Source organism: Ambystoma mexicanum, chromosome 7p (assembly GCF_040938575.1).
Source record: "Ambystoma mexicanum isolate Mex_15411 chromosome 7p, UKY_AmexF1_1, whole genome shotgun sequence".
Classification (NCBI taxonomy): domain Eukaryota; kingdom Metazoa; phylum Chordata; class Amphibia; order Caudata; family Ambystomatidae; genus Ambystoma; species Ambystoma mexicanum.
Window position 1 is genome coordinate 370,473,736 of NC_090939.1, and position 22,651 is coordinate 370,496,386.

The window sequence follows — 22,651 nt, forward strand, 5'->3', positions numbered from 1 at the left end:
GAGACAGTTAAGCCCAAACTGCTTGGTCGCATCCCTTCTGCAAGAGACCACAAGCATCGCCAAAACATGTTTTTGCCTAGTTGGGCCTCATCAGTGAGCAATAGCTTGGGTCTCTAGGTCCAGCAGGCACGGGACCCACCTCTGGGCGTACCCAAGCTATTCCTCACTGATGAGGCCCAACAAGGCCAAACCATGTTTGGGGTTGCTAGGGATGGGACCAAAGCCTGATTTGCATATGGTCTTTCCCCTTGTGTAATGGCTTGCAAGTGAAGAACGATGGTCTGGAGGGTTGCCCAGAGCAATGCCAGAGGATAAGATTGATTCTAAATCTTTATTTTTGTTGCTTATATAGTGCGCCAAGCCCACGGGCATCTGGGCGTACTTTCATAAAAAATCTTACATTTGTTGCATAGGTTACAGGGGTACAGACATATTTACAATTATACAATGTTTGCATTTTTATAAAGTTTCACATTCTATAATATACAAGTATGTAATATACCGATAAGTACAGGTTGGATCAGGTACATGTATTGGAACAGTATGTACTTCAGACGCGCAGTTTATGTGAGAAAGGGTGAGTTTTGAGCTGCTTACGGAAAATCCAGAAGGATTCCTGGGCTCTAAGATGGATTGGTAGGGCGTTCCACAGTTTTCTGGCCATTGTGGGGAAGCTGCTGCTCACTGCTTTCTGAAGCTTGAATTTAGGGGTGACAAAGCGGTGCTTGTAGGCTGCTCTTGTGGGTCTGGTGGACTGAGGTTTGGAAATTGTCTGCCAGGTAGGCCGGGGCTACCCGGTGAATACATTTGTGAGTCGGCGTGAGTGTTTTAAACCAAATCCGTTCTTGGATGAGTAGCCAGTGAAGTGTCGGTCTAGTTGCTGAAATGTGTGCTGATCTGGGAATGTTCAACGCTGCTCTGATGGCGTTGTTTTGAAGCATCTGGAGTTTATGTATGTTGTAAGCCGAGGTGCCGATGTATAAGGTGTTGCAGTAGTCTAACCGGGTAAGGACCAGGACTCTGGCCAGCGTGATGCAGCTGTCGGGAGAAAGAAAAGGTCTGCAGGAGTTGATGAGTTTGCATGTATATGTGGTGGCTGGGGCGGTGGCGTTCACTTGTTTCGCTATGGTGAGGGAGGAGTCTAAGTAGAACTCCAATGTTTTTACCTGGTTGGAAACTGTGATATTGTTGCCATCGATGTTAAAGGATTGAAATGCAGTGCTGAGTTTGGCAAGCCTAAATTGAGATCCTATGAGGAGCAGCTCGGTCTTGTCGTCGTTGAGGCATAACCCTTGGTGTGCCATCCATGCCTGTATGGTATGATAAATGGCGTTGAGTGTAAAGGTGTCAGCGGCATGGTCACCTGTGATAGTTATGAGGACCTGGGTGTCATCTGCATAGTTCGTGTAGGTGACGCCCATGCCATCAAGACGGTCGAACAGGGGCTTTGTAAATATGTTAGTTGGAGACACGCATGAGCCTTGAGCTAATCCACAGGTGACTGAGTGGTTGGTGCCTCTGCCTTAGGTGAAAAGATCCTCATCGTTCTGTCAGAGAGGAAGGACTTTATCCATAGGGTGACATTGGGTGAGAATTGTGCGGCTGTGCTGAGGTGGTTGCATAGGATACTATGGTCCACCAAGTCAAAGGCAACCAAGAAATCCAATAGGAGGAACAGGGTGAGCTTCCCTTTATCTTTCGTGTCGTCCATTTGGACTTTTAAATCTAAAAGGGCTGTTTCTGTCCGGTGTCTCGGGCAGAAGCCAGATTGCCTGAGGCCCAGAATGTTGCTGTCATCCAGGTACTTCTAAATTTGGGGGTAGGCAACTCTGTCTAAAATTTTTAGAACAAATGGAACGGTTGTTATGGGGCAGTAATTAGTGGGAATGTTGGGGTCAAGGGAGGTTTTTTTTTAAATATTGGTAGAACCTTCCAACCAGTACCTATTTTGTTGTGCTCAGTAACCCTCAGCATACATAATCTGTCTCCCAAATGACCAGAGAGCAATTGAGGAATAAAAGTGAAGCATTATAGGTGTTGGTTTTGAGAGGTTGCCTGTGCTGGAAGTATTCTCAATGCGAGGTGGCTACTTGCCCCAGCATAGCACGTAATCCTGTATCAGAATCTTACCAGGAAATGGATTTGTGGTCTGCAGGTTACACAAAGATCGATGCAGTAGGTAGGCAGATGCGTGTTTGCGCACACGTACGCACAGGCAGACATCCTCTCCCTGACTTGCACTCTTTCTCACACTCTGTCTCTGAGACCAAGAGGCATTTCTTTGGCCCATTACATACATCTTATACCCCAAAGTTGTGGATATTTTACTTCACAGAGAGATCTTACTCATTGGGAGGTGCAAACATGGGTGTAATTTTAGGGAGGGCGGGGGTGTTTGTCCCCCCCCCCAACTTTCATGGCACACCATTTTGTCCCCATTCATTTGGCTGGGGCCACCTTTTCTTCAGATGACATGTCCCCCCCAATATTTTCAGCAAAGTTACTCCACTGGGTGCAATCCATCTAGATAGAATGTGAGCAGATGGGTGGCTTCATCATTGGGGCTATATTATATGTGCATTGTTTTATATGGACAGGCCCTATCCTCTGCCTCTGTACTTGTGTTGCTGCTGCTTGTAAATGGTTATTTAAGCACTCTGTGCTCTTGCAGGTTAGTGAAGTGGCAGGCTTTTGCTGTAGCACCACTTTTCCAATGACCTCCCGGGCAGAGCCTCATTGCAGAGTGCAGCCTTCTGCCTGCAACTTCGAGGGCTTCAGTCCCACTAGCTAGCACTGGATACGCCATTGATCCTTACGACAGTCCGTGCAGGGCCAACAGCACAGATCAAGTCACAATGTATTAGCAAATCACCAAACTATGTAGCCTGTGTTAAATATAAATTCCCAGGGCAGTCAAAATGTGCCCCAAACTATGTTGTTCAACATTGGCAGTTTTTGGTGCCATGGGTTGTGGGAGGCATGAAGATTCTAAATGATTCACAGTCACTGTTGGAGAATATTTTCAGTGGGTGGTCCTAAACATTTCCTTAAATTAGCATGAGTGACTGAGAGTAGCGACGGATCCCAAAATAATATAGTGGGGATTTCACTGGGGTCCATCCCAGAGAATTCTTTTTAAATAATATGTTCAAATGGTGTATTTTAAAGCACACTTTTTGGGAACACTAGGGTAGAAAGTTATACAATTTAACTTGGGTAACTCGCAGTCAATGCCATTTTACCAACAGTACACAGAGGCATTTTACAACATTGTCATGATGCTTGGCACAGTTGATCTGTGCCAATAATGGACACTGCAACAACCGGTCTAAAGCTTTGTGCTTAAGTCGCAAAGCTTTTGCTCCATAGCAAAACCAAACCTGCGCATGATCAAAAAGAGTATCAAGAATGCAGTGGCTCCAATGTGACTGCCTTTTTAATTTGGTTGAAAACACAATAAAAGCGATAACTTTCATGAGGGGCATCTAACTTCTTCCAGATGCTACCTCTCGCGGTCTACCATTTTCTGCCGTGTCTTTAATCGTTCATCCGGCTAACTGTAGCACAGGCAAGCCACCATTAATTTTGTGTGTCTTGTTTCTAATCAGGGATGGGTCTGTATGGCCCGAGGCTAACGCAGATGGATAAATACAGATTATTACATGCTGGAGTGAACCAATACGCTCGCAGTAATTTGAATATGACTCTGATATATTTGAACCAGTCTGTCTTCTTCCGAACAACTCTAAGGTCACCTTGTTGGTGTCAGCCACTGTCTTCCGGGCTGCTAACTCTAACCTCTACTGCCGAGAGAACTGTAGCAAAACAGCACCTGAAGCAAACTTCTTAAAATGCATCCTTGAACACCCCTAGTAAGCTGAGTAGGAGCCTTTCATGCATGTAGGCGGTACCCTTAAGTAATGTCGCAGACAAGCGAAAAAAATGATCATATGGAACATGGCCAAGAGCAATTAATTCCGGTCAAGTTGCACAGCGAGTAGAGCGCTCACTTTGACATCTGTGCAGAGCTTGCAAATGCAGGTTCAAATCCCGGCGGGGCCAATCTCAGCCTTTCATCCTTCCGAGGTCGATAAATGAGCACCACACACCTTGCGTAATAATAAGCAGCGCTCAGATACCTGAGGGTTTGTAGCGCTATTTAAATGCCAAAATAAATGTCAGCAGTTATGGATTGTCAGGTGTCTTGACCCACGTTTCAATCATTATGCTACAACATTTGGTGCCGCGTGCTTAGAAAATCCAAGATGGCCGAAAAGCCCACATTTGTGCCAGAATCCAGGAAAACCGCGCAGTTTTTGCACACACCAAAATGGTCGTCTGACCTGCTACCCACCAGTGCGAGCGTGATGGGCCAGAAGCGCCATGAGTGAAACGTGGTGCCAAAGGAAAAACAACAGTGCCTGTTGGCTCAAAAAGCGCTTTGAAATCATCTTTGTTTCTCTGAATGAAAGCTCAAAATGCCTATTTCAAACATCGTAAGATATTCAAAAATCTTACTGAACACCAGCAGACATCTGGCAGAATGAAGTCTTGTGTGCATACAAAATCTGGAAAGATGAAGAGCCTAAAATAATGTTCATAACAAAACTGGTTGATCTGTGGATGTCAGCAGCTTAAGTGAAATTGGACTTAAAGCCACTAAAATCGAAATGTTTAAAATAAATGAGTGATTTACTTTGGAGTGTCACATAGGTTGCAACTGTTTAAATGTCATAGTTTTGAACTTAGAATCAGCGTTCTAGCTGCATGTGTCAAAATTGTAAGTTTAATTTGAATGAAGAAAAATGGGAACAAAAGTGACATATAGCTGAAGCCTGGCTTGAAGAGATTGATTTCTGCCCGGCAACTACCCCTGACAGGAGTTGAAACTTGCCCAGCAACTGCATTCCCAGGCCTGGCCTGTCTTCTCCTGCCCCACCAAAAGTAGATTATCCCTCTCTGATTGAATTAGGGGAGGGGTACCTGGGGCTGCAGGAAAACAGAACAATGAACTTTCCTTGGCTCAGGCAAATGCTAAATCAGGGATCGTAAATGGCTTCCTCTTGGAAGGAAATGGAAGGGGCACTGCCTCTGGGAGCCACCTGAGCTGGAGGCGGGGACAGACAGAAATTCCCCCATGTGCTTTGGAAGCTAAACCACACCCATCTGGTCCAGAGCATAATTTTAAAAAGATGGATAATTCATAGTACGGAAGTGTCAAAATTATGTAAATAATATCATAATTCCTGTGATTTTCCTGTGCACATTTTAAGAGGTGTTAGGACTCTGTGGTATGTTCTGGGGAGTAGTAGCGGAAAATAGGGTGTTACTCCAAGTGTCTGTATGTTAAAAATCTGACACTTCATCATCTGATGCCCATATTCCTTGCGCACATTTGTGTAAATTCTGGCAAAGTTTAGAGGTTGTGTTCTGGATGAAAAGGGCAGAATTCTGTCAGAAGTGGACACAACATCTTACAAAGACAGGGATCGGATGGTTTGGTGCTACAGAAAATATGTTAACTGGACATATAATATTAGAAAAATTGTACATAGATAAATACGCATTTGGATCAAAAATAGATTTTTGTGCAAAGTGACAAGGGGAGTGTTCTTTTTTGTATGCCATAAAAAATGACACCGGATGACTCACAACTCTGTTCTCCAGTGAGAGCACAGAAAATCCTCTAACCTGTCAGGATCCTCAGAGGGTTGGGCATAGAAAGTCAGCCTTCCCACTCACTTTCAAAAGACATGAAAAGGACCACTGAGACCCAGGTAGAGACATTCACTTCTCACTTCAAACTGATTTCTTGTGAAGCGCTTTGCCGGGAGACTCCAGACTTCAAATTCGGACAGATCCAGAGACCAGAACTTAGAAAACGAGACTCCAGATTCCAGAACTTTGTAGCAGAGAGGCCTGATCCACAAGCTGAATCCTTTTCAGCAGGCCTCAAAATCTTTTGCAACCTAATTAACTCTTCAACAGTCAGGCTGTGCTGTTTGATTCTGGCTAGTACCCTGTGCCAGAACCCATAAAGTAGTGCTGTATCCAGAGAGACCCAGACCAGACCGCTGTGCAGTGCCAAGAACTTTTGCCAGAACCAGTGACCAGACCAGACCGCTGTGCAGTGCTGATAGCAGACCCAGACCAGATTGCTGTGAGCAGAACCAGTACCAGAGGCCGTCCGTGGCGAGTGAAGCCCAAACCTGACCAGACCTTGACGGCCTATTTCAAATTTATAGTGTGAGTACTCAGCCAGAACTGTGCAAAACCAATCTCTTAGTCTAAAATAATCTAATTCAAACCATTTCCACCGATTTAGAACTGCATCATAGAAATCGTGTGTTCATTCTCTGATTTCAAACCTGTGAAAGTGTCATTTTCCATTCTGAATCATTATTTAATTTCTGAAAATCTACCTCCACAAAATCTTCCGTATCTTTTGAACCGGCTTTCCAACAAGCCCTACTTTCTACTTCTTATAGTTTTTCTGTAATCGCGCTCGACGCACTCGGAAAAAGTGCCGCGAATTGCAATTTGAATCAAATTTCTCCACCTGTCAAAATCGCTGTCTTTTGCTTGCAACTGCTGAAATCCGTTTTCAACCTGATAATCCCTCATGAATCACTGATAGTGTTGACCTCAACCAATCTCAAGTAGCTATCACCTACCCTGAATCTCCTATAGGGAATTAAAATCATTTTTAGCATATTTCACTTCTTTGCAAATAACATTTAAAGTATTTTTTTTTTCCTCAGTTTGGTCACATTTAAAGTATTTTTGCCTGTGTTTTAAAATCATCCCTATTGTTCTAAGCTTGCCAGGGGGGAACTGAATTGGTATTGCATTTGATTGTATTCTTGAAAATTGTGTGCTCCCCTTCCATCTCCTTATATTGCATAGGGGGGGGGAGTGAATTGTTAAAAGAAAAAGTGATCATATTATCTCTTGTGGATTTCTGTGCTGCATTCTTTTCCATCATTGCATTTACTTGAACCCATAAAAGCATTCTCAGCTACTTTATCCTCTCTACGCCAACTCATAAGTAATTAAAAAAGTGTGCTAGTGTAATATTACCCATTGTTGATCACTGTCATGTTCATAAGTGTGCTATCAAATATTAATTTATTTATTATTAAAGTGTTATATATATATTGTTTAAATTGTAAAATAAATCTTTTAATTTGTAAAACAAACCTACTTCTTGGCTCAGTGAGGTCAGGGGGATTCAAAGAGAGGGGCGTTATACAAGGGTTTATCATCCAGATCTATGAGCTTGTCATAAAAATATATAAATAAGGGCTTCCTCCACTTTATTGCTTTCTCAATTTAACTAGCATCAAGCTCTTCACCATAGCTTCCCATTGTCAGTCCTTATCAAGTTCACATAAGATATGCAAATCAGATTGTCAGCAACTCTGCATACCACCTTATTCTTCTATGGTCGATTTAAACTTTTCCTGGCTCAAGATCATCTGAGAATCATGCATGCCATTGTTAGCTGTGGGATTGATTATTGCAATTCTCCATTCCATGGAGCCCCTTAGTTCATATCTTATATTCTCCAGTTAATAATTTATCTTCTAGAATTGTATATTACCCCTTGCAGTCCCCACATCTCTGCAACTCTATGTAGTTTACATTGTCTCCCTTTTCATTCTAGAGTTAAATTAAGACTTAACACTCGTACACAAATCTGTTCATGGTAAATCACCACTTTACTTAAAACCTCGGCCCAAGTTATATTATCCATATAATTCCTTACAGTTTGCAAATAAACTTCTGACTAACATCCCTCGCTTTAATCCTTCACGCACCCTAGGGTGCTCCTTCTAAGTAAAGGCAGGAAATCTTTGCAAGTCCATTCCACTGGAAGTGCAATCTATTGACGAACTCCTCCTTCAGTTAGACGAAAACTGAACACTTTCCTGTTTTGTGGATCTTTTATTTTGTGTCTTTCTCCTCATTTTCCATCACAACAGTTCTTACTTCTTTGTATTTTCGATAGGTTGATGCGCTCAGCTTTTTGGTTTTGTGCACTATATAACTACGCCAAATACAAACACAATACATTTTGGATGCTTGTCCTGCGTTTTGTGCGATCTCCAAAAGACTGATATTGCAGTTGATCAATTAGTGTCCTACAGATAACATCATTGATAATTAGAGGGCTACTTGTAGTAGTGTACCATATGCTGCAAAGCAGAGTAGTTGTAAGCCTAAGATTCATATCATTCTAGGTATCTGTTGGGATTTAAAAAAGAGAAGTCAAACCACAGGAAAGGCATTCCAGTTTAAAAAGTGCTTTGCTTGGTTTCAGGTTGTCCGTCTAGCCTGTGAAGATGCTCATACAGGTTCAAGTGGGTGGTCCTGTGTCTGCATAGGATGTTTGCAACTTCTGCAATCTACTTGCTCCGAGTTTGCCCACGTAAATGATTGTCAAAGTTTGGATGCGATGACCAGCAATGATTGTCTGCCCACCAAAAGCTTGAATGGTGAAAAAGTGTCTGATTGGAGGTTCCATTGTATGGTTTTGTGTGACAAACAATTAAGTGCTCATACTGTGTATGTTATTTTGTGATAAAGATCTATGAAAACAGGATGGGGAAAGGTTGGTAAATGTCGTAATCCTAACCATACTTTATTTTAGCAACATTATCACAAAAGCATACATAGATGCTTAAGTCGTAAATACCATGATTAGAAAATAAAACAATTAGGATAAAATGAATAAGCAGTGGAGCGACAATACAAAGTGCATACGCTTCATGAATGAAAACACAATTGAATGACGAGATTCATTCAGTTATTATGAAACAATCAGAACACAAGTCCCAAAATCGAGAACATGCTAATAATTTCCTGATAAATGCAAGTCCTCACGGAAGAATTTTGTTTATGGTCTATTACATGTAATGGTTCAGCACGTTGTCCAATTATAATAAAATCATGTTGGCTCAACAATCTAACATTTGGCCACCTACGGATGTGGGGGCGATCATGATACATGCCCTACACACATTTTCTGTAAGAAAGTCGGGCCAATACATATTGCCTATGATACAGTGCTTGCCTGAGGTATAATAAGAGGGACCAACTCACTAGTGGTGTGTTCACTGTGAGGGGTCAGAAATGTAAGACGGACACAAAGGTATAGTTTTGTCAAAAGTTGCCATTTTTATTAAATAAAAAGGGTGATACAAATGCCTATCTTTGCCTAACCTAACAAGGATGTCCCTGCCTAACAAACTAAGGCTAAAGAAAAATAACCTAATGTCCAAAAAGTATATGACCCTCACACTATTGCACACAACAAAAATATACAGGGGCTGTTTGGCTGTTTTAAATTTCTCAAAACAACATATCAAGTCAGACTCAAAAATCATAAATAGTAATCCTTGTGACCAGGGTTGGATCCCCTTCCCCTGGATCAATTGAGGAATATCTGGAACTAAGTTAACTTTCAAGAACGTTCTGGGTTATAGCAAAGTTCCATGCAGTGTAGCATATAAAGTCTTTTTCATTCAATATATCCTTTCACTTGGAAATTGAATATTGCTCTTCCAAAGGCTTGTTTATAAATCCAAGCCATTGTTAATTATTCACACATCCTCCTGCTTAAGTCTTTTCCACCAAACACATATTCGTCAATCAAATGCAAGTGTTCTTTTTCTAAAAAAAAGTCAGGCACTTGTTAGCACAGTGGCTTTCGTTAAGAGCCAGTGTCACCTTGGCGCTGGATCCCTGATAATATAGTTGCTAGATTTAGCTTACATTTTGATGCAATGAATGAGAAATGTTGTCACTTGTTTGTGAGTAGAACAGTGATTTATTTATACACTTTAAGCTGCCAGGTGTTTTGGTCCAACAGGGGTCTTTATCAAGGCGTTTGTGGTTTACCTAAGTGGCGTTGTGGAAAAGCTCTTGATTAAGGGCTCTGGTTGAGTAACCTGGAGGGCCAGGTGGGCTTCTAAACAAAGATGCGCGGTCACTGCATTCTTGGTTAGCACATCATACTACTTCTTCAAAAGAAAATACTTTAGTCATGATGGTTCAACAGTCTTTTTAAATGCCACAGTTCAAGCTCAACAAGACTATTTGATGGAATAACACTTATTTTCCACCACAACCTTTAACCACAATCACAGTACTTTAAATCATCTTCTTTTTCCTGGTATACTCTCATGCCAGGACTAACTACAATTGGTCCTTTTCCTGGTTTACTTACCTGCCAGGATATAACTCCTACTGCTACAATTTGTACTCTGTGGTAAGGCGTGTTGCAAACTCCCCACACTGGAATCATAAATGAGGAGATCTCACCCACCAACTGCTTCTCTGGATAGTCTTTTGACTCTTAACAAAAGGTGTTACATTTCTTCCCAAATTCATATTCCACAACAGGATAATTGTTCTCTTGTTTGCCTTTTGGCTTTAGGCAATGCAGGTGACCGTTCTCTCCCCCTTGGTTTCTCCTATGAGCAAGGCTTTGCTCCTGCTGCCTTTGTTTTCTGGTTGTGCACACTGTTTACTACCGACAATGAGGGGTATAATTATCTTCCAGTTGACCTGGGAGATTTGTACCCAGTTTGTCTTTGTATCACTCTTCTACTGACTTGACAATGTGGTTACAATAGACTCCTAATTTGCATTCCTGATTAGGAGAGTTGCGCCCAATTTGTCTGAATTCCAATATCCTCTGGCTTTGGCAATGCGGGTTACACTGGACCCCTATTTGGAATCCCTCATTAGGGGAGTTGCGCCCAGTTTGCATCAGTTCAATTGTTCGGCATTCAAAATAGGCATTCTCGCCTAGCGGTCTCCTTCGGAGCGCTCCGGGGTCACCTGCTTTAGGTAAACCCACTGGTATGCCGTGGTGTCTCCTTCTGACTCGCTGGTGTTGCTGCAGGTCTTTTCAGGACGATTTATGCTTCTGCCAGCTCAGTTTGGTCTGTCGCTGTGCGCACTGGCCTTCCATGAAGCGCTCTCAGCTCCGTTCACTCTCCAGTATAAATTAAAATTAAATACCGGGGCAGTTCACAGCATGTTGGGAGCTCCTCTCCCACACAGCATGGATTGCTTTAGCACCCCTGCGCTCTCTCTGCATGACCACTTCTCCCCAGAATCCACTCCAGCACCTACACAGCGTCCTGCTGCTGCCACAACAACACCCTCCGCTTCTGCTTCCTCCTGCTGCTGCTCTCGCACCTGAAAGTCCTTTAGGTTTTTAAAGGTCCTGCTCCAGTGTTTCGTATTCCAGCAACTAAACCGCTCATAATACTTCCTTAATTCTGAGCCACTTTTCCTCTTCTCAGTATTATGGGACTTGGAGTCTATCATTTTCTTGTTTGTTTTATTATTAGTTGACCCAATCCGATTGGGTAATTTAGTGTTCAGACTTAGGGATGATTATTAAACAAGTTAGTATTTTACCCTTGGATTTAAATATTTTATTTTTGATATAAAGCAGAATCCCAAACGCTCAAAGTTGTAATATTAGCTTTCTGATCCCTCATTATACCATTTTCATGTTTGTACAAAGGGTCTTCATGTTCTGAACTTTGGGTAGCCCTGGGAGTGGGAACCACACAGTGACGGCAGGCCATTAGATATTTAGGCATTTGGGGAATCTCATCCACAGCCGAGGACGATTACTGCGTCTCTCCCAACAGAGTCGCCACTTCCTCCTGACAGGCATCTCTTCCCATGTGATCCTCCCTCATGATACCATCCCCAGGGTCGGGATCGGGTAGCGGCTGCCTTCCCCTGGCCACATAGGAGGAGACATTAGGCTGGGGTTTAGTGATGACTTTGCAGGATTGATCAAACTACCTCGAGCAAATCTACCTGTGCCAGGCAGCACTGTTTGAGATCTGTTTCCCTCAGAATCTGCTTCAGTATTCTAGCTCTTATGTCTCTTGGTAAATGTATAAATGTCTGTTTAATAAAGGTTGTTAACTTAATTTAGGAATACAAAGAAACATTGAGTGAAGAAAAACAAATGGAAATTGAGGAGATATTATGCCCTTGTATATTTTAGCTACATGTGCAGAAAAAGCAATAATCAATTAGTCGTAGTTATGTGTTTGAACAAGATTTTTTTATTTTATTTTATTGATTTAGAAATGGAATGCATAAATTCTTACCTGGAGGCAAAATACCCATCCAAGGAAGAGGTACCTAAGCAAGATGCTGAAATGTGTACGTATGCCTTGTTGTAGCATTTTGTCATACTAAACCATAATCAATCTTTAAGCAATGTTTTGCTCTTTGTGCAGTTTTAGTTTGCTCAATGCCACTCTTTTTCAGGGGCCAATTTGTTTTCTATTAAATGTTTCTTTAAATTGATTTCTTGTTCAAAATGAAAATACAAATAACATACTGTTTAATATTGTGAGAAATGCCCCATACATAGCTCTGAGTACATTCAGTGGGATGGACCAAGGGGATAGGGTACCTTCAATGCTAGTTGTTGATGGTCCTGGGCCTGCTATGGTGGAGGATCCCCTGGTCACCCTCATTTTGTCACATGGCACGGACAGTCACAGGAGTAACGTTTATAGAGCCTTTCAAGTTGATGTGTCTGAAGTTCCCACTAGAAAGACCCGATGTCCATGAGCAAGAAAACCATTGTACAGATGCATAGACAAACTGCCTCGCACACAAGATACTTTTAAAACTCATTATGTTAATGTTGTCAAAGCTCTCACGGTGGAGAATAACAAGTTGCAATTTCACAGAGAGCAAGCATTCCCTTCAGAGTCAGTAGGAATAAAGGGACTTTTGAGAGATTTGAACAGGCTAACGCTGGGGGAGCAGGGGAGCTGTGATCTTAGTAGACTGTCTATTACAACAAATGGAAAGAGGAAGTGGATTCCAAAATGACAGATTAGACAGATAGTCCTGTTCCATCCTCATAACCCCTGATTCAACTCAGGGTAACCTGGAAGGGGCAACCAATGCCACACCCTCACCAATTCTAGGACAAAGGTGAAGACGCTCTCAAGGAGCCCAGCCCAGGAGGAATGAGCACAGGGCTATAACATCCCACAATCTCAGTCTGGCATTGGGGTTGTTTAGAGTAGGAGATGGAGAGAGGGGCTGTTTGAAGAAGGCTCGAGGAGAGGTTAGGTGCTGAGCTCAGTATGCTGGAGGAGAGGTCCGGAAGTCTGGGCCATAGTGGTGCCACAGAGCTGGCGTGCAGACCCAGTAAATCAAACTGAGAAGCCAATAGAAGCAGAGCTGCTTGGAAGGAGCACAGGAGTAGTGGCCACATATAAAACAGGGAGCTTCTGAGTGTGAGAGAGTGGTGACCAGATGGGTGCAGATTTGAGAAAAGTTTGTAAACGGGAGAAAATCATCGAAGGGTTTGCTGGTTCTCAGACCGTGTGAGGAACAGCAGTGAGCCAGGAAAGATTATTGATGAGAGGTGTGGCGTCATGATGGATGAAGGTAGTGTAAGATGCGTTTGTGAGTTGGTGAGGAGCATTGAAAAGATTGATGATGCCCAGAAGGAGCGTAGGTGAAGGGAGAAATAGGAAAGACCTGGAAAACATTGATCATAAAGAAGAATGTGCCTGGAAGGGTGAATAAACAGAGCGAGAATGGATAGAGATTTGAAACTGGAAAAAGAGCAGTGCCCAAAGGTGTGAACACGGCAAGGAAGCGAATATTGAGTGGATAGGAGAATACAACAAGTTGTTAGAAAGGGAGAAGGTATTGGAGGAAACAGTTATTCCAGAAACTGGAAGAGTGGCGAACAGGCATACATCCACAAGAATAGGAGAATTTGGTGAAGGTGATGCAATCGGCAGCAAAGAACACCAAGAGCGAGCTAGGAATAGGACGCATAACATGAGCAAATACCCCCAGAACAGAGAATGCGGGCAGTTTGTTGGGCCTGGGAAGCAAGAACCACGAGGCTTGGAGTAAAACTCAAAGTAGTTGGCCACTGTGACGATTCACCAGGTCTTGTCACTTCGCCCCAAGGGGAAGCCCTTTCTTAAGAGGCTGGGGAGGAGAGGCTGCAGCCCAATAGTCGCCCTACGCGTGGTAATTTATGGGTAGACCATGTAGGGAGGGACTCCCCTTCCTGGGGATGAGGACATCTGCCTGGGGAACCACCACCACAGCACATAAATCCAGACCCTCATTATCAATTTTCCTCTATCATTAATAGTAGAACCATGTGCTATTGTAAACCCATACCCATAGCTGTCACAAATGTTACGACCTACTGAGACGAAGAAGAACGTGAGAGGCATGTGGAGAACACAGATGAAAAGTCAGCCAAGTACTGTAACGAGGTGGCTCACTGGAGACATGAAGAGTGAAAAAAGTGACTTTCCCAGAAGGTGTTGAAAGCGAGAAAAGACAATAGAGATCTCATTGCAAAAGCTAGGAGTGCATGAACAAAGCCTGGGAAGTTCAAACTCGGAACACTGCAGCCGGGGAAAACTCACGACCCTCGGAGAGCAGGACAGGACGTTGCTGGAGCATCCTGAGAGCCGGCAGGGAAGCCAAGTTACTGGGTGGTGGCTTTCCCACTTGAAGGTGGGCCGTATGGTCCAGAAACTACGCCGAGGCCACAGGCCTGATGCGTAGCTGCACAGGAAGAGTAAAAAAGGAGAAAAGCCTCCAGGATGAAACTGTGCCATGTCACCAAGGCACTAGAGGTAACCGGAATGGCGAGAAGAAAGTGTGGGGTCTGGGAAGAGGCCCAGGTCAAGGAGAGTACCTCAGGAGGCATCTTCCTCACCGCAGTGGCCCAACCGATACCACTGCTCAAGCAGAGTGGAATACTAGTCCTCTCCCTTGTCACAGTGGCTCAGCCAATAACACTGCTCCAGTAGAGTGGAACCGGAGACTTCTCCCTCATCACAGTGGTCCAGTCAATACCACTGCTCAAGCACAGTCCAGCACCACTGTTCAAGTAGACTTGCAAAGGGTTTACAAAGATACGTAGGAGCCTCGGAAAGATATTTGTTGTCCAGACGTAAAGGAAAAGACATAAGGTCATAAGCTTTTCTACTCCCTGGAGAGAGTTGAAAGAACGGATACAAGCTTTATGTAAAAGTGCTGAAGGAGCGCTGTGGATAACCTTGGCAAATGAACCAAGAGAAGGGAGTCATTCCCTTGGCCCTGTTTTGAAGGGACATTGAAAGAACTGTTGTCACAGCAAGACTAAAGCAAGACATCAGACAAATTGAGTCATTCTCCTGGTGAAGGAACTTCAATTTAGTTGTAGACGTTTGGTTTAAGTGTTAGAGTGCTTAGTTTATGACAGAGGAGAGAGAACACATTTATTTTGGACAGACATTATGACGGGTCACTTTATTTTCCTATGTTGAGGCAGGGCAAGCCCTTGGATGTAGGGAGAGATGGGTGTTTTTGAGGATGAGTAAACGTTTGTTGTCCTAAACATGACCCCTCCTTGTCGATTTCCTTCTTCTACACCCTCCCACCACTCACTCATCCTGCCAGTCTTCCTTGCCCCACATACAGGACTTGACGAGTTCTCAGGCTCTCTCCCCTGGGCCGTCATTCCTTGGCCTGGAGATTATGAATCGTTGGTTGAAATCAACCACCATGCGGAGCAGATTGTTATGCTTTGTGAGAGATACAACCGGCCAACTGCTAAGAAGATCGAATCACAATGAAAGAGAAGGAAGAAAGGAGAAACAACCACTTGAACATCAGACTTTTTTTAAACATTTCATTTTATTCTATCAATAAAAATCCAACTACACAAAAACATAATGCCATCCTTCACACCTTTTAGATCCTTGAGAGAAAAGAAAAAGATAGACGTATAGAACAACCATTTCTTGGCATAGACAACTTCAGATCACATTCCAATCATGGTGGTCGGAGACTCTTTCAATACTTTACTTCTCAATCTCTTCAGAGAAGAGATACCTTGGAGGAATGTTTGTCTGGAGAAAAGCCATTAAAAATATTTAGTTGTCCCTGAATGTTCTGCTCTATCCACCAAACCACCACTAACACCTAAGTCACACTACTTCAGATTTTGACCCGCACTGTTAAGGTTCCCAAAACATTTTAAACTGAAGTTTCAGAGTTTGCCTAGTCTTTTTATCCCGGTCAACGGTGTGACCATAGTTGAGGATAATTCCCCTTCTCCTTACATCTCAATGTGTTTGTTTTATTTTTATTTTTTCAAACCGATCATTCCACCCTGTAAGGATGGAACGCTTTAAGAACGTCATACCTATTCTACTCCAGTTATATCAGCTGCTAGTAACATCATCAGTGTAGTGGGCTCCTGTCTAGTGCTCAGGTTTATGGTTTGTGGGGCAGGCATTGGCTGTTATATTCTCAGTGATGGAGTACAATATTATATTGTACAAAGATTTATTTTGAAATAAACTGAGTGTTAAACTTAAACTGTAAGTTCACCTACAAATGTTTAATATATTGTATTTTGTACTCTTTCCTAGTGGACCAAACCTCTGAGCTACCAAAAAAGGAGCAATGCAATTCAGTGATGAAATTGTTGGTGCAGGCGATAGTAAATCAAAATAAGATGCTGGAGAAAATTGACCAATCATTAAATACATTGATTGGATGTGTTGAAGAACTGAATAATAATGTTTTTGAGATGAAAGAAGATTTAAAGGACTTTAAAGAACACATGATTGATCAGGATAAAAAAAGAGACAATGAGAATTCAATTACCGAAAATATTCCTATTGCCACTAACCCTACAACCGCAGACGTTACTAATGGAGAGGACTTTGTTTTACACCAATTCCCACACATTAAATTTGAAATTACTGATGCTTCCTGAATTTTTTAGATTTTGGTTAGTACCTTACATGTTTTACATATTTTGATGTTGTGTTCTAAACAAAATTGCCAACTGAATGTTTTTTATTGCCTGTTGAAGAGTTTGGGACTTAAAATGTATTGTGCACAACATATCTGATGAACATTTGAAGCCTAACGAGCACAGCAAATGCTCCACAATTCAAAATATAGAAAGGGAGAAATATTGGTGCATTTAGGCTTCAGGATGTACAAGAGGCAAAATAGCATAAAGTACTTGTGCTATACAAATCTTAGAGAACCCTACACTAATCCATGTAAATTCCAGATTGCAGGGGCAGTAAAATTACTTTTTCCAAGGCGAGTAAGACTATTTGAATTCACCATTCCGACGCCCGGCCTAGGGAGGAATTTCCAACTTCCATCCCCTAGCTATCATGAATGGCACTAGTATCATATCTTCCCAACTGTGGTAAATTCCCAGCATGATACTCTGGTGAGATAGCCATCATAACGCACACATTGTTTTCCAAATGAGTTATAATCCACTCCCAAAAGGCAACAATTTGAGGGCACTCAAATATATGGATGGCGTTGGCAGTGGAACTGCTCACCTCTTGTGCAAAATTGCATTTTTTCCATTTTCCAGCTAATAAGCTTAGTGGGTGTGGGGGATTGTGTCACCAGAAGAATACATAAAACCGGTCCACCTTATGCTTTACTGCTAAGCATGCTTTGCGTGCAGACAAGTGATGGTTTTAATACAGTAGCCACATCACAATTCTCAATGTACTGCTGTTTAAGAATAATTGTGTCAGATTCTAGAGATTAAAGATATTATACAAATACAAAATGGATATTATGCTCAGTGTCTTGCGCGAACAACACTAGAACATTCCTTGCAAGAGTAGGTACATCACCTTGTTTACAAAGGAAATGCCTGAATTGAAAGTAATTGAAGAACATGATTGTAGACTGCAGTAGACTCGAAATAAATAATTCTATCAAATTCACTCATGCTGCAAGGTCAGACTTCTTCCCACCACTGGATTTTTCAGAAAACACTGCAAGCATTTTGTCATTTCCCTACAAAAATTGTGAGCTTGTGGTACTTTGGCAGTCCCGGGAATGTCTTATCCGGAGACCAGGCTATAGCGAATGATTGGTTTGCAATGTAGCCCATTTAAAGAATGCACTGTTAGCAAATTTATATTCCCAATGAGGGCCTGAATCCGATTTCAGAATAGTGCAATGCAAAGGGGGAATGTTCAAGACCATATATCAGCCAGCGCTAGCAGCTTGCTAATGCTGCCAAATTCTAAAATCGGGAGAGGAGAGTCCTCCTTCATCCCATTCCTTACACAGTTTGGGATCTTTTATAATATCCCCTAGAATCGCACAGAAGTCCTGAGGCAGGTTTGTATGTGAGGCAGTTGTAAATTGGTTTCGGACTATGTAACAATGTCAGCTGCATAAAATAAGTTGTAATTTTCTCAAGCTCAATTTGACAACTCATGGTCCAGCTAAACACATTGGATAGCAAATAACTCCTGTGGTAGGGTACAACCCTGGTATGTCCCTCTACTGTATGGATAATACCCTCCTAACTTCAGAGGAGAGATCCCAATCATACCCAGGGATTTGCCCCAGAAAAGAGCCTGCAATATCCATTTTTCCCTTTGCTGCCAATTAGAAGTCTCAGGTCAACCTGTCAAATGATTTTTTAGCATCCAAAAAGGTGCAAAGAGGCGGGACATCACACAGGGCACGTTACCTATAACAAATTGGGCAACATTTATATGGTCTACCGCAGAGGGTGTCTGTAACCTGCAGCTCTCTAAATGTTTTGCACTCTGACTCGCATTACCGATTACCAATGACTATGCTAGCTAGGCCTAATGCGAGTTGTAGTTCAAAACATCTGGAGAGCCGACGATTGTAGATCCCTGGTGTACCGTATCTCTCCTGAGCATAATCCTGCACTGATCAGGAACAGCAATATAGCCAACAACCATTCACCTACCTTCTGGCAAGTGCATTTACAAACATTTTGCTTTAGGCACTTTCCAAAGATATGGGATGCTTGGAGTATTCCCTTCTTTTGTCCTTGCCAATCTTCAAATATGTTGTATTGCTTGCTTCCCTCGAGAAATAGGCAGTCTTCCCCTAATCTAATTCACCAAGGGCAAAATAAATGGTGCCCAACTATCCCACAACTTTACATTAACCTCAGCCCCAATACAGACATGACTGACAGCCTTCACTGGTGCAGGAGATTTAAGTGCTTATGTGAATTCTGTTGGAATTTGGTAAATTTGTTGCTAGCTCCCCCAGAGTCTTTAATAATGCATCTCCTGCTACAATAATCTCTGCAATCTTCCTACTCTGCCAGACTCTTACGAGATGAGGCGTTATAACAGCTTGTCCGACCGCTCCTAAAGAATGCTTTTTTAATTGTGTCCCTAAGAATTGTGGTGAAGGTGAAACCGATTAAATCTTCTGAGAATGCCTCCAATTGGTTCTTTTCAGGTGAAACAAATTTCAGATACAAAAGTAACGTATTGTGAGACAACCAAGAGCTCTTATCCCTCATCACAACTGACCTTTTAATCTTCATTAGAAGCAACAGAGAATGATCTGCTGGTGATATCCCCACCCTCTCACTCCTGGTGTTTTTAATCTAACCTTATGTAAGGAAACCTATGCAATCCTCAAATATTGCTGGCTGTCTTCCATGGACATCACCTTCATGCCTTTATTGAAAATTAAGTAATTCATCCCTTTGTTTGCCATTTGTTGCCTTGTGTTCCATTCATCACTTCAGGTGGACAGATATAATTTTTTCCATTCTTGAGGGATGTGTGATTTTTGTAGGCAAACTATGTCAATATTGTGATGCTAGGTGGCAGTAGAGATCCCTTTTCACGTGTCAATGAAGCCATTCACATTCTGTGATACAATCTGAAGATTATTCCCCATATCTTCCATGTCCCGAACTGAGCCAGTGAAAAAGACCTTGTAAAATTGAAAGCTCATATGTAGATTGAACAGAAATAATACACAATTCTGTTTGCCCACAGTCCCTCCCACACCCCCTCCTCCTGAATTCTAATGCCTCCCTGTATCCCATCCTACAGCTCCAACTCTCTTATAGTCCTCTGTCCTCCATGCAAATATCGATGAATTATCCCCCCCCCCTTCTATCCCATACCTCAAAGCCTTGATGTTCCATAACCAAACAAAACTACATAAAAACACTTCCATCCAATTATATCCATAAAATGGATACTATAAACCATATATCTGCTGGTTGGGCAATGTCTGGACCCAATTGATTCTCTCTGTCCACCGTATAATATAACTTAATCACTACCATTAGGAACGGGGAAGCATGTCCAGACTGATCAGATTGATGAATAGACTGATCAGGAAATGCTGGGTGCTCCTTTCTTTTGTAGACAGTTGCTGTTTTTGGGGTTCTGTGCTGACCAGATTAGCCTGGACAGATGAAGTGCCAACCCTCCCCTGTGCTGGGCTCCGGAATAGGCCCTTGTTGGACCCTTTTGATTCTGTTGCACCTATAGTTTTAGTCCCTAACATAGTATGCAAGCCATTCAGTATGCTTTTATTTGCCATTATGCTGAGTTGTTGAAGCAGTAGAAATCTATCTCAGTTGGGCTTGCACTGTACAGGTAAGAGTCAAGATTCCCCACACAGTAAGGCGTATCTGTATCCATGGTATGCCTTCCTTCTGTTGTTCCAGTGGGAAGCTGGGTTCCAATGAACTAAGGTCTCATGACATGAAACAGCTGTACAAAGCCCTCCCTGTCTGCGACTCATGCTGACACTTCTCTCAGTGAACAAACTGCCAGTGATGGGCTTTCAGCTTCTTCCAAGATAGTCTTGTCTTCACGCCAACCACAGACTTGGCAGCAGATTCTTTGGTCAACATAGGGAATGTCAGCTCAGATGCAGTGTCTTTCTTAGGCTTCTGCAACCCGCTTCGCACCTCTTTGCTCCAGGGCATGCAAAGCTATGGGTACTGTATGGGTACTGTTGCCCACACTGATTACCAGCTTCCAAGTAAAGCACTTTAGCAGACGTCAGCTAGGTGTCATTGACTCCCACCTGCGAAACTGGAGAAACCCTCACTGCGTCACCTCCCAAACACGTCTGCAGGAGAAAATCTGCATGAGGTTGAAACAGGAGTGACTGGAACAGTATAGCCGAAAGCGGTATTAGTGTCTTTCCTTCTCAGGAGCCATCCACTTGGTAAGCCGTTAACGAGCCAAGGGGTGTAGCACCCCACTTATGAAGTCTAAACTGGCACCCATTCCTTCATTGTAGCTCCACAAGGACAAACTGTAATTTCTCTGCAGTTAGGTTCATGATCGGTACAGTATGCTGAACAACCGGACTAGGGGGCTCACTCAGCAGCCATCCTTCCACTGAAAACATTCTTGCTATTGCTCATTGATTGTTTTGTGTTGTGAATAAAGTTGTGAATAAATTGTTATTTTAACTCTCTTGTGATGCTACCTACTTTATTTGTTTATTAAATAAGGATACATTGATGTGTCAAATCTAAAACTCATTGTGTTAAATGGGTAATGTTCTACCTACAATCACTATGGTTTTGCAATTATCTTTGGCTATGTAGAAAGAACAATGTTTCAGTGTTTGTAGTATCAGAGAAGTAGACTTTCCATATCTAAAGTGTGTTAGAAATCTAATTAAATGGATGATATAGAAGAGGTTTCTGCTTGAGGGAGTCTTTAGGACAGAGTGGCCCCAGAAAAGTCACCCACAGTTGCAGCGCACCCCTCGAGCACAAATTCAATGGGGGGCAGCTTGGAAGGAGCATATTATCTGTAACATCCCTTCCCCATCTTGAGCGTGGTCCTTGGGAACCTCACATCACATTTTAATATGTGCTCTGGGCTGCTGTATGATGCCACTGATAGAGTCCTGGTCAACTTTAAATCTATGCTTTGGTGGTTCACTATATGCACCATCTTTTGGATTGTGCACACACAGAGTTCCCGTTTTCCAAGGTTCATGGATAGAAAAAAGACCGGCAGAAAGTTTTGAATGCAGAGACTCTGAACAAGATGAGAAGCAAATGGAAATGTGGCTGTCATCTGCATATAGATGGAAAAGTTGTAGGAATAGATAATAGAAGAGAGGGATTGTGTAGACAGAAAAGAGCAGAGGACACGCGACAGACCCTTGCAGAACCCCAAATTTGAGGGGAAGGATTGACCAATCCACAAGACCGAATAGGTGCAGTTAGCTAGATATGAATATAGAAGCATTTGTGGATAGTATCGGAAATACCAAGAGCTAGATAGATGGATAGATAAAACCATATTTATTGAGCATAGACTTCTTACTGGACAGGCCAGTTTCAAGGAATCTGACACATAGAAGTTAATTAAAGGGAAAATGCGCTCAAAAATGTTATTGTCCCGATCGTTCGGGCATGTATATATTTTTTTTTAAAACTTTAACAGTTGTGGTACATAACAGTGCAGCAACACGACAATTCAAGCTTGCGTATATCATGGATGGTTGATACAGCTTTTCAACATAACATGTGGTATTTACAGAGCAGAGGTATTATTAGGCCTTGCCGGGCTACTGTTAGCTGAGTCCATTTCACTTAAGTATACCCTGAACGGGGCCCAGATGTCCTTTGGTTTGCATGAGCTTGGTAGCGTCATTACATAATACTCCTCACATTTATTTACGTACATCAGTTCCTTGAGAAAGTGATTTACCTGTGGTGCCTGTGTACCTTTCCATTTTTGCACAATACACTTTTTGGCCACCGCACACGCGATGTTAAAGAGCCTTCTGG

The 22,651-nt window shown here is 42.5% G+C and overlaps 1 protein-coding gene across 3 annotated transcripts in view; it reads left to right on the forward strand.

Annotated features, from left to right (window-relative positions):
* LOC138526072 (uncharacterized) overlaps positions 1 to 21,313 on the forward strand; it is a 139,859-nt gene extending 118,546 nt beyond the window's left edge. For all 3 annotated transcript variants that reach the window (XM_069636409.1, XM_069636407.1, XM_069636408.1), the window contains 2 exons: positions 12,127 to 12,204; positions 16,464 to 21,313. In XM_069636409.1, coding sequence (XP_069492510.1) covers positions 12,127 to 12,204; positions 16,464 to 16,813 — 428 coding nt within the window. In that variant the 3' untranslated portion in view covers positions 16,814 to 21,313. The remainder of the gene's footprint in view (positions 1 to 12,126; positions 12,205 to 16,463) is intronic.
* The last annotated feature ends 1,338 nt before the right edge of the window (positions 21,314 to 22,651 follow it).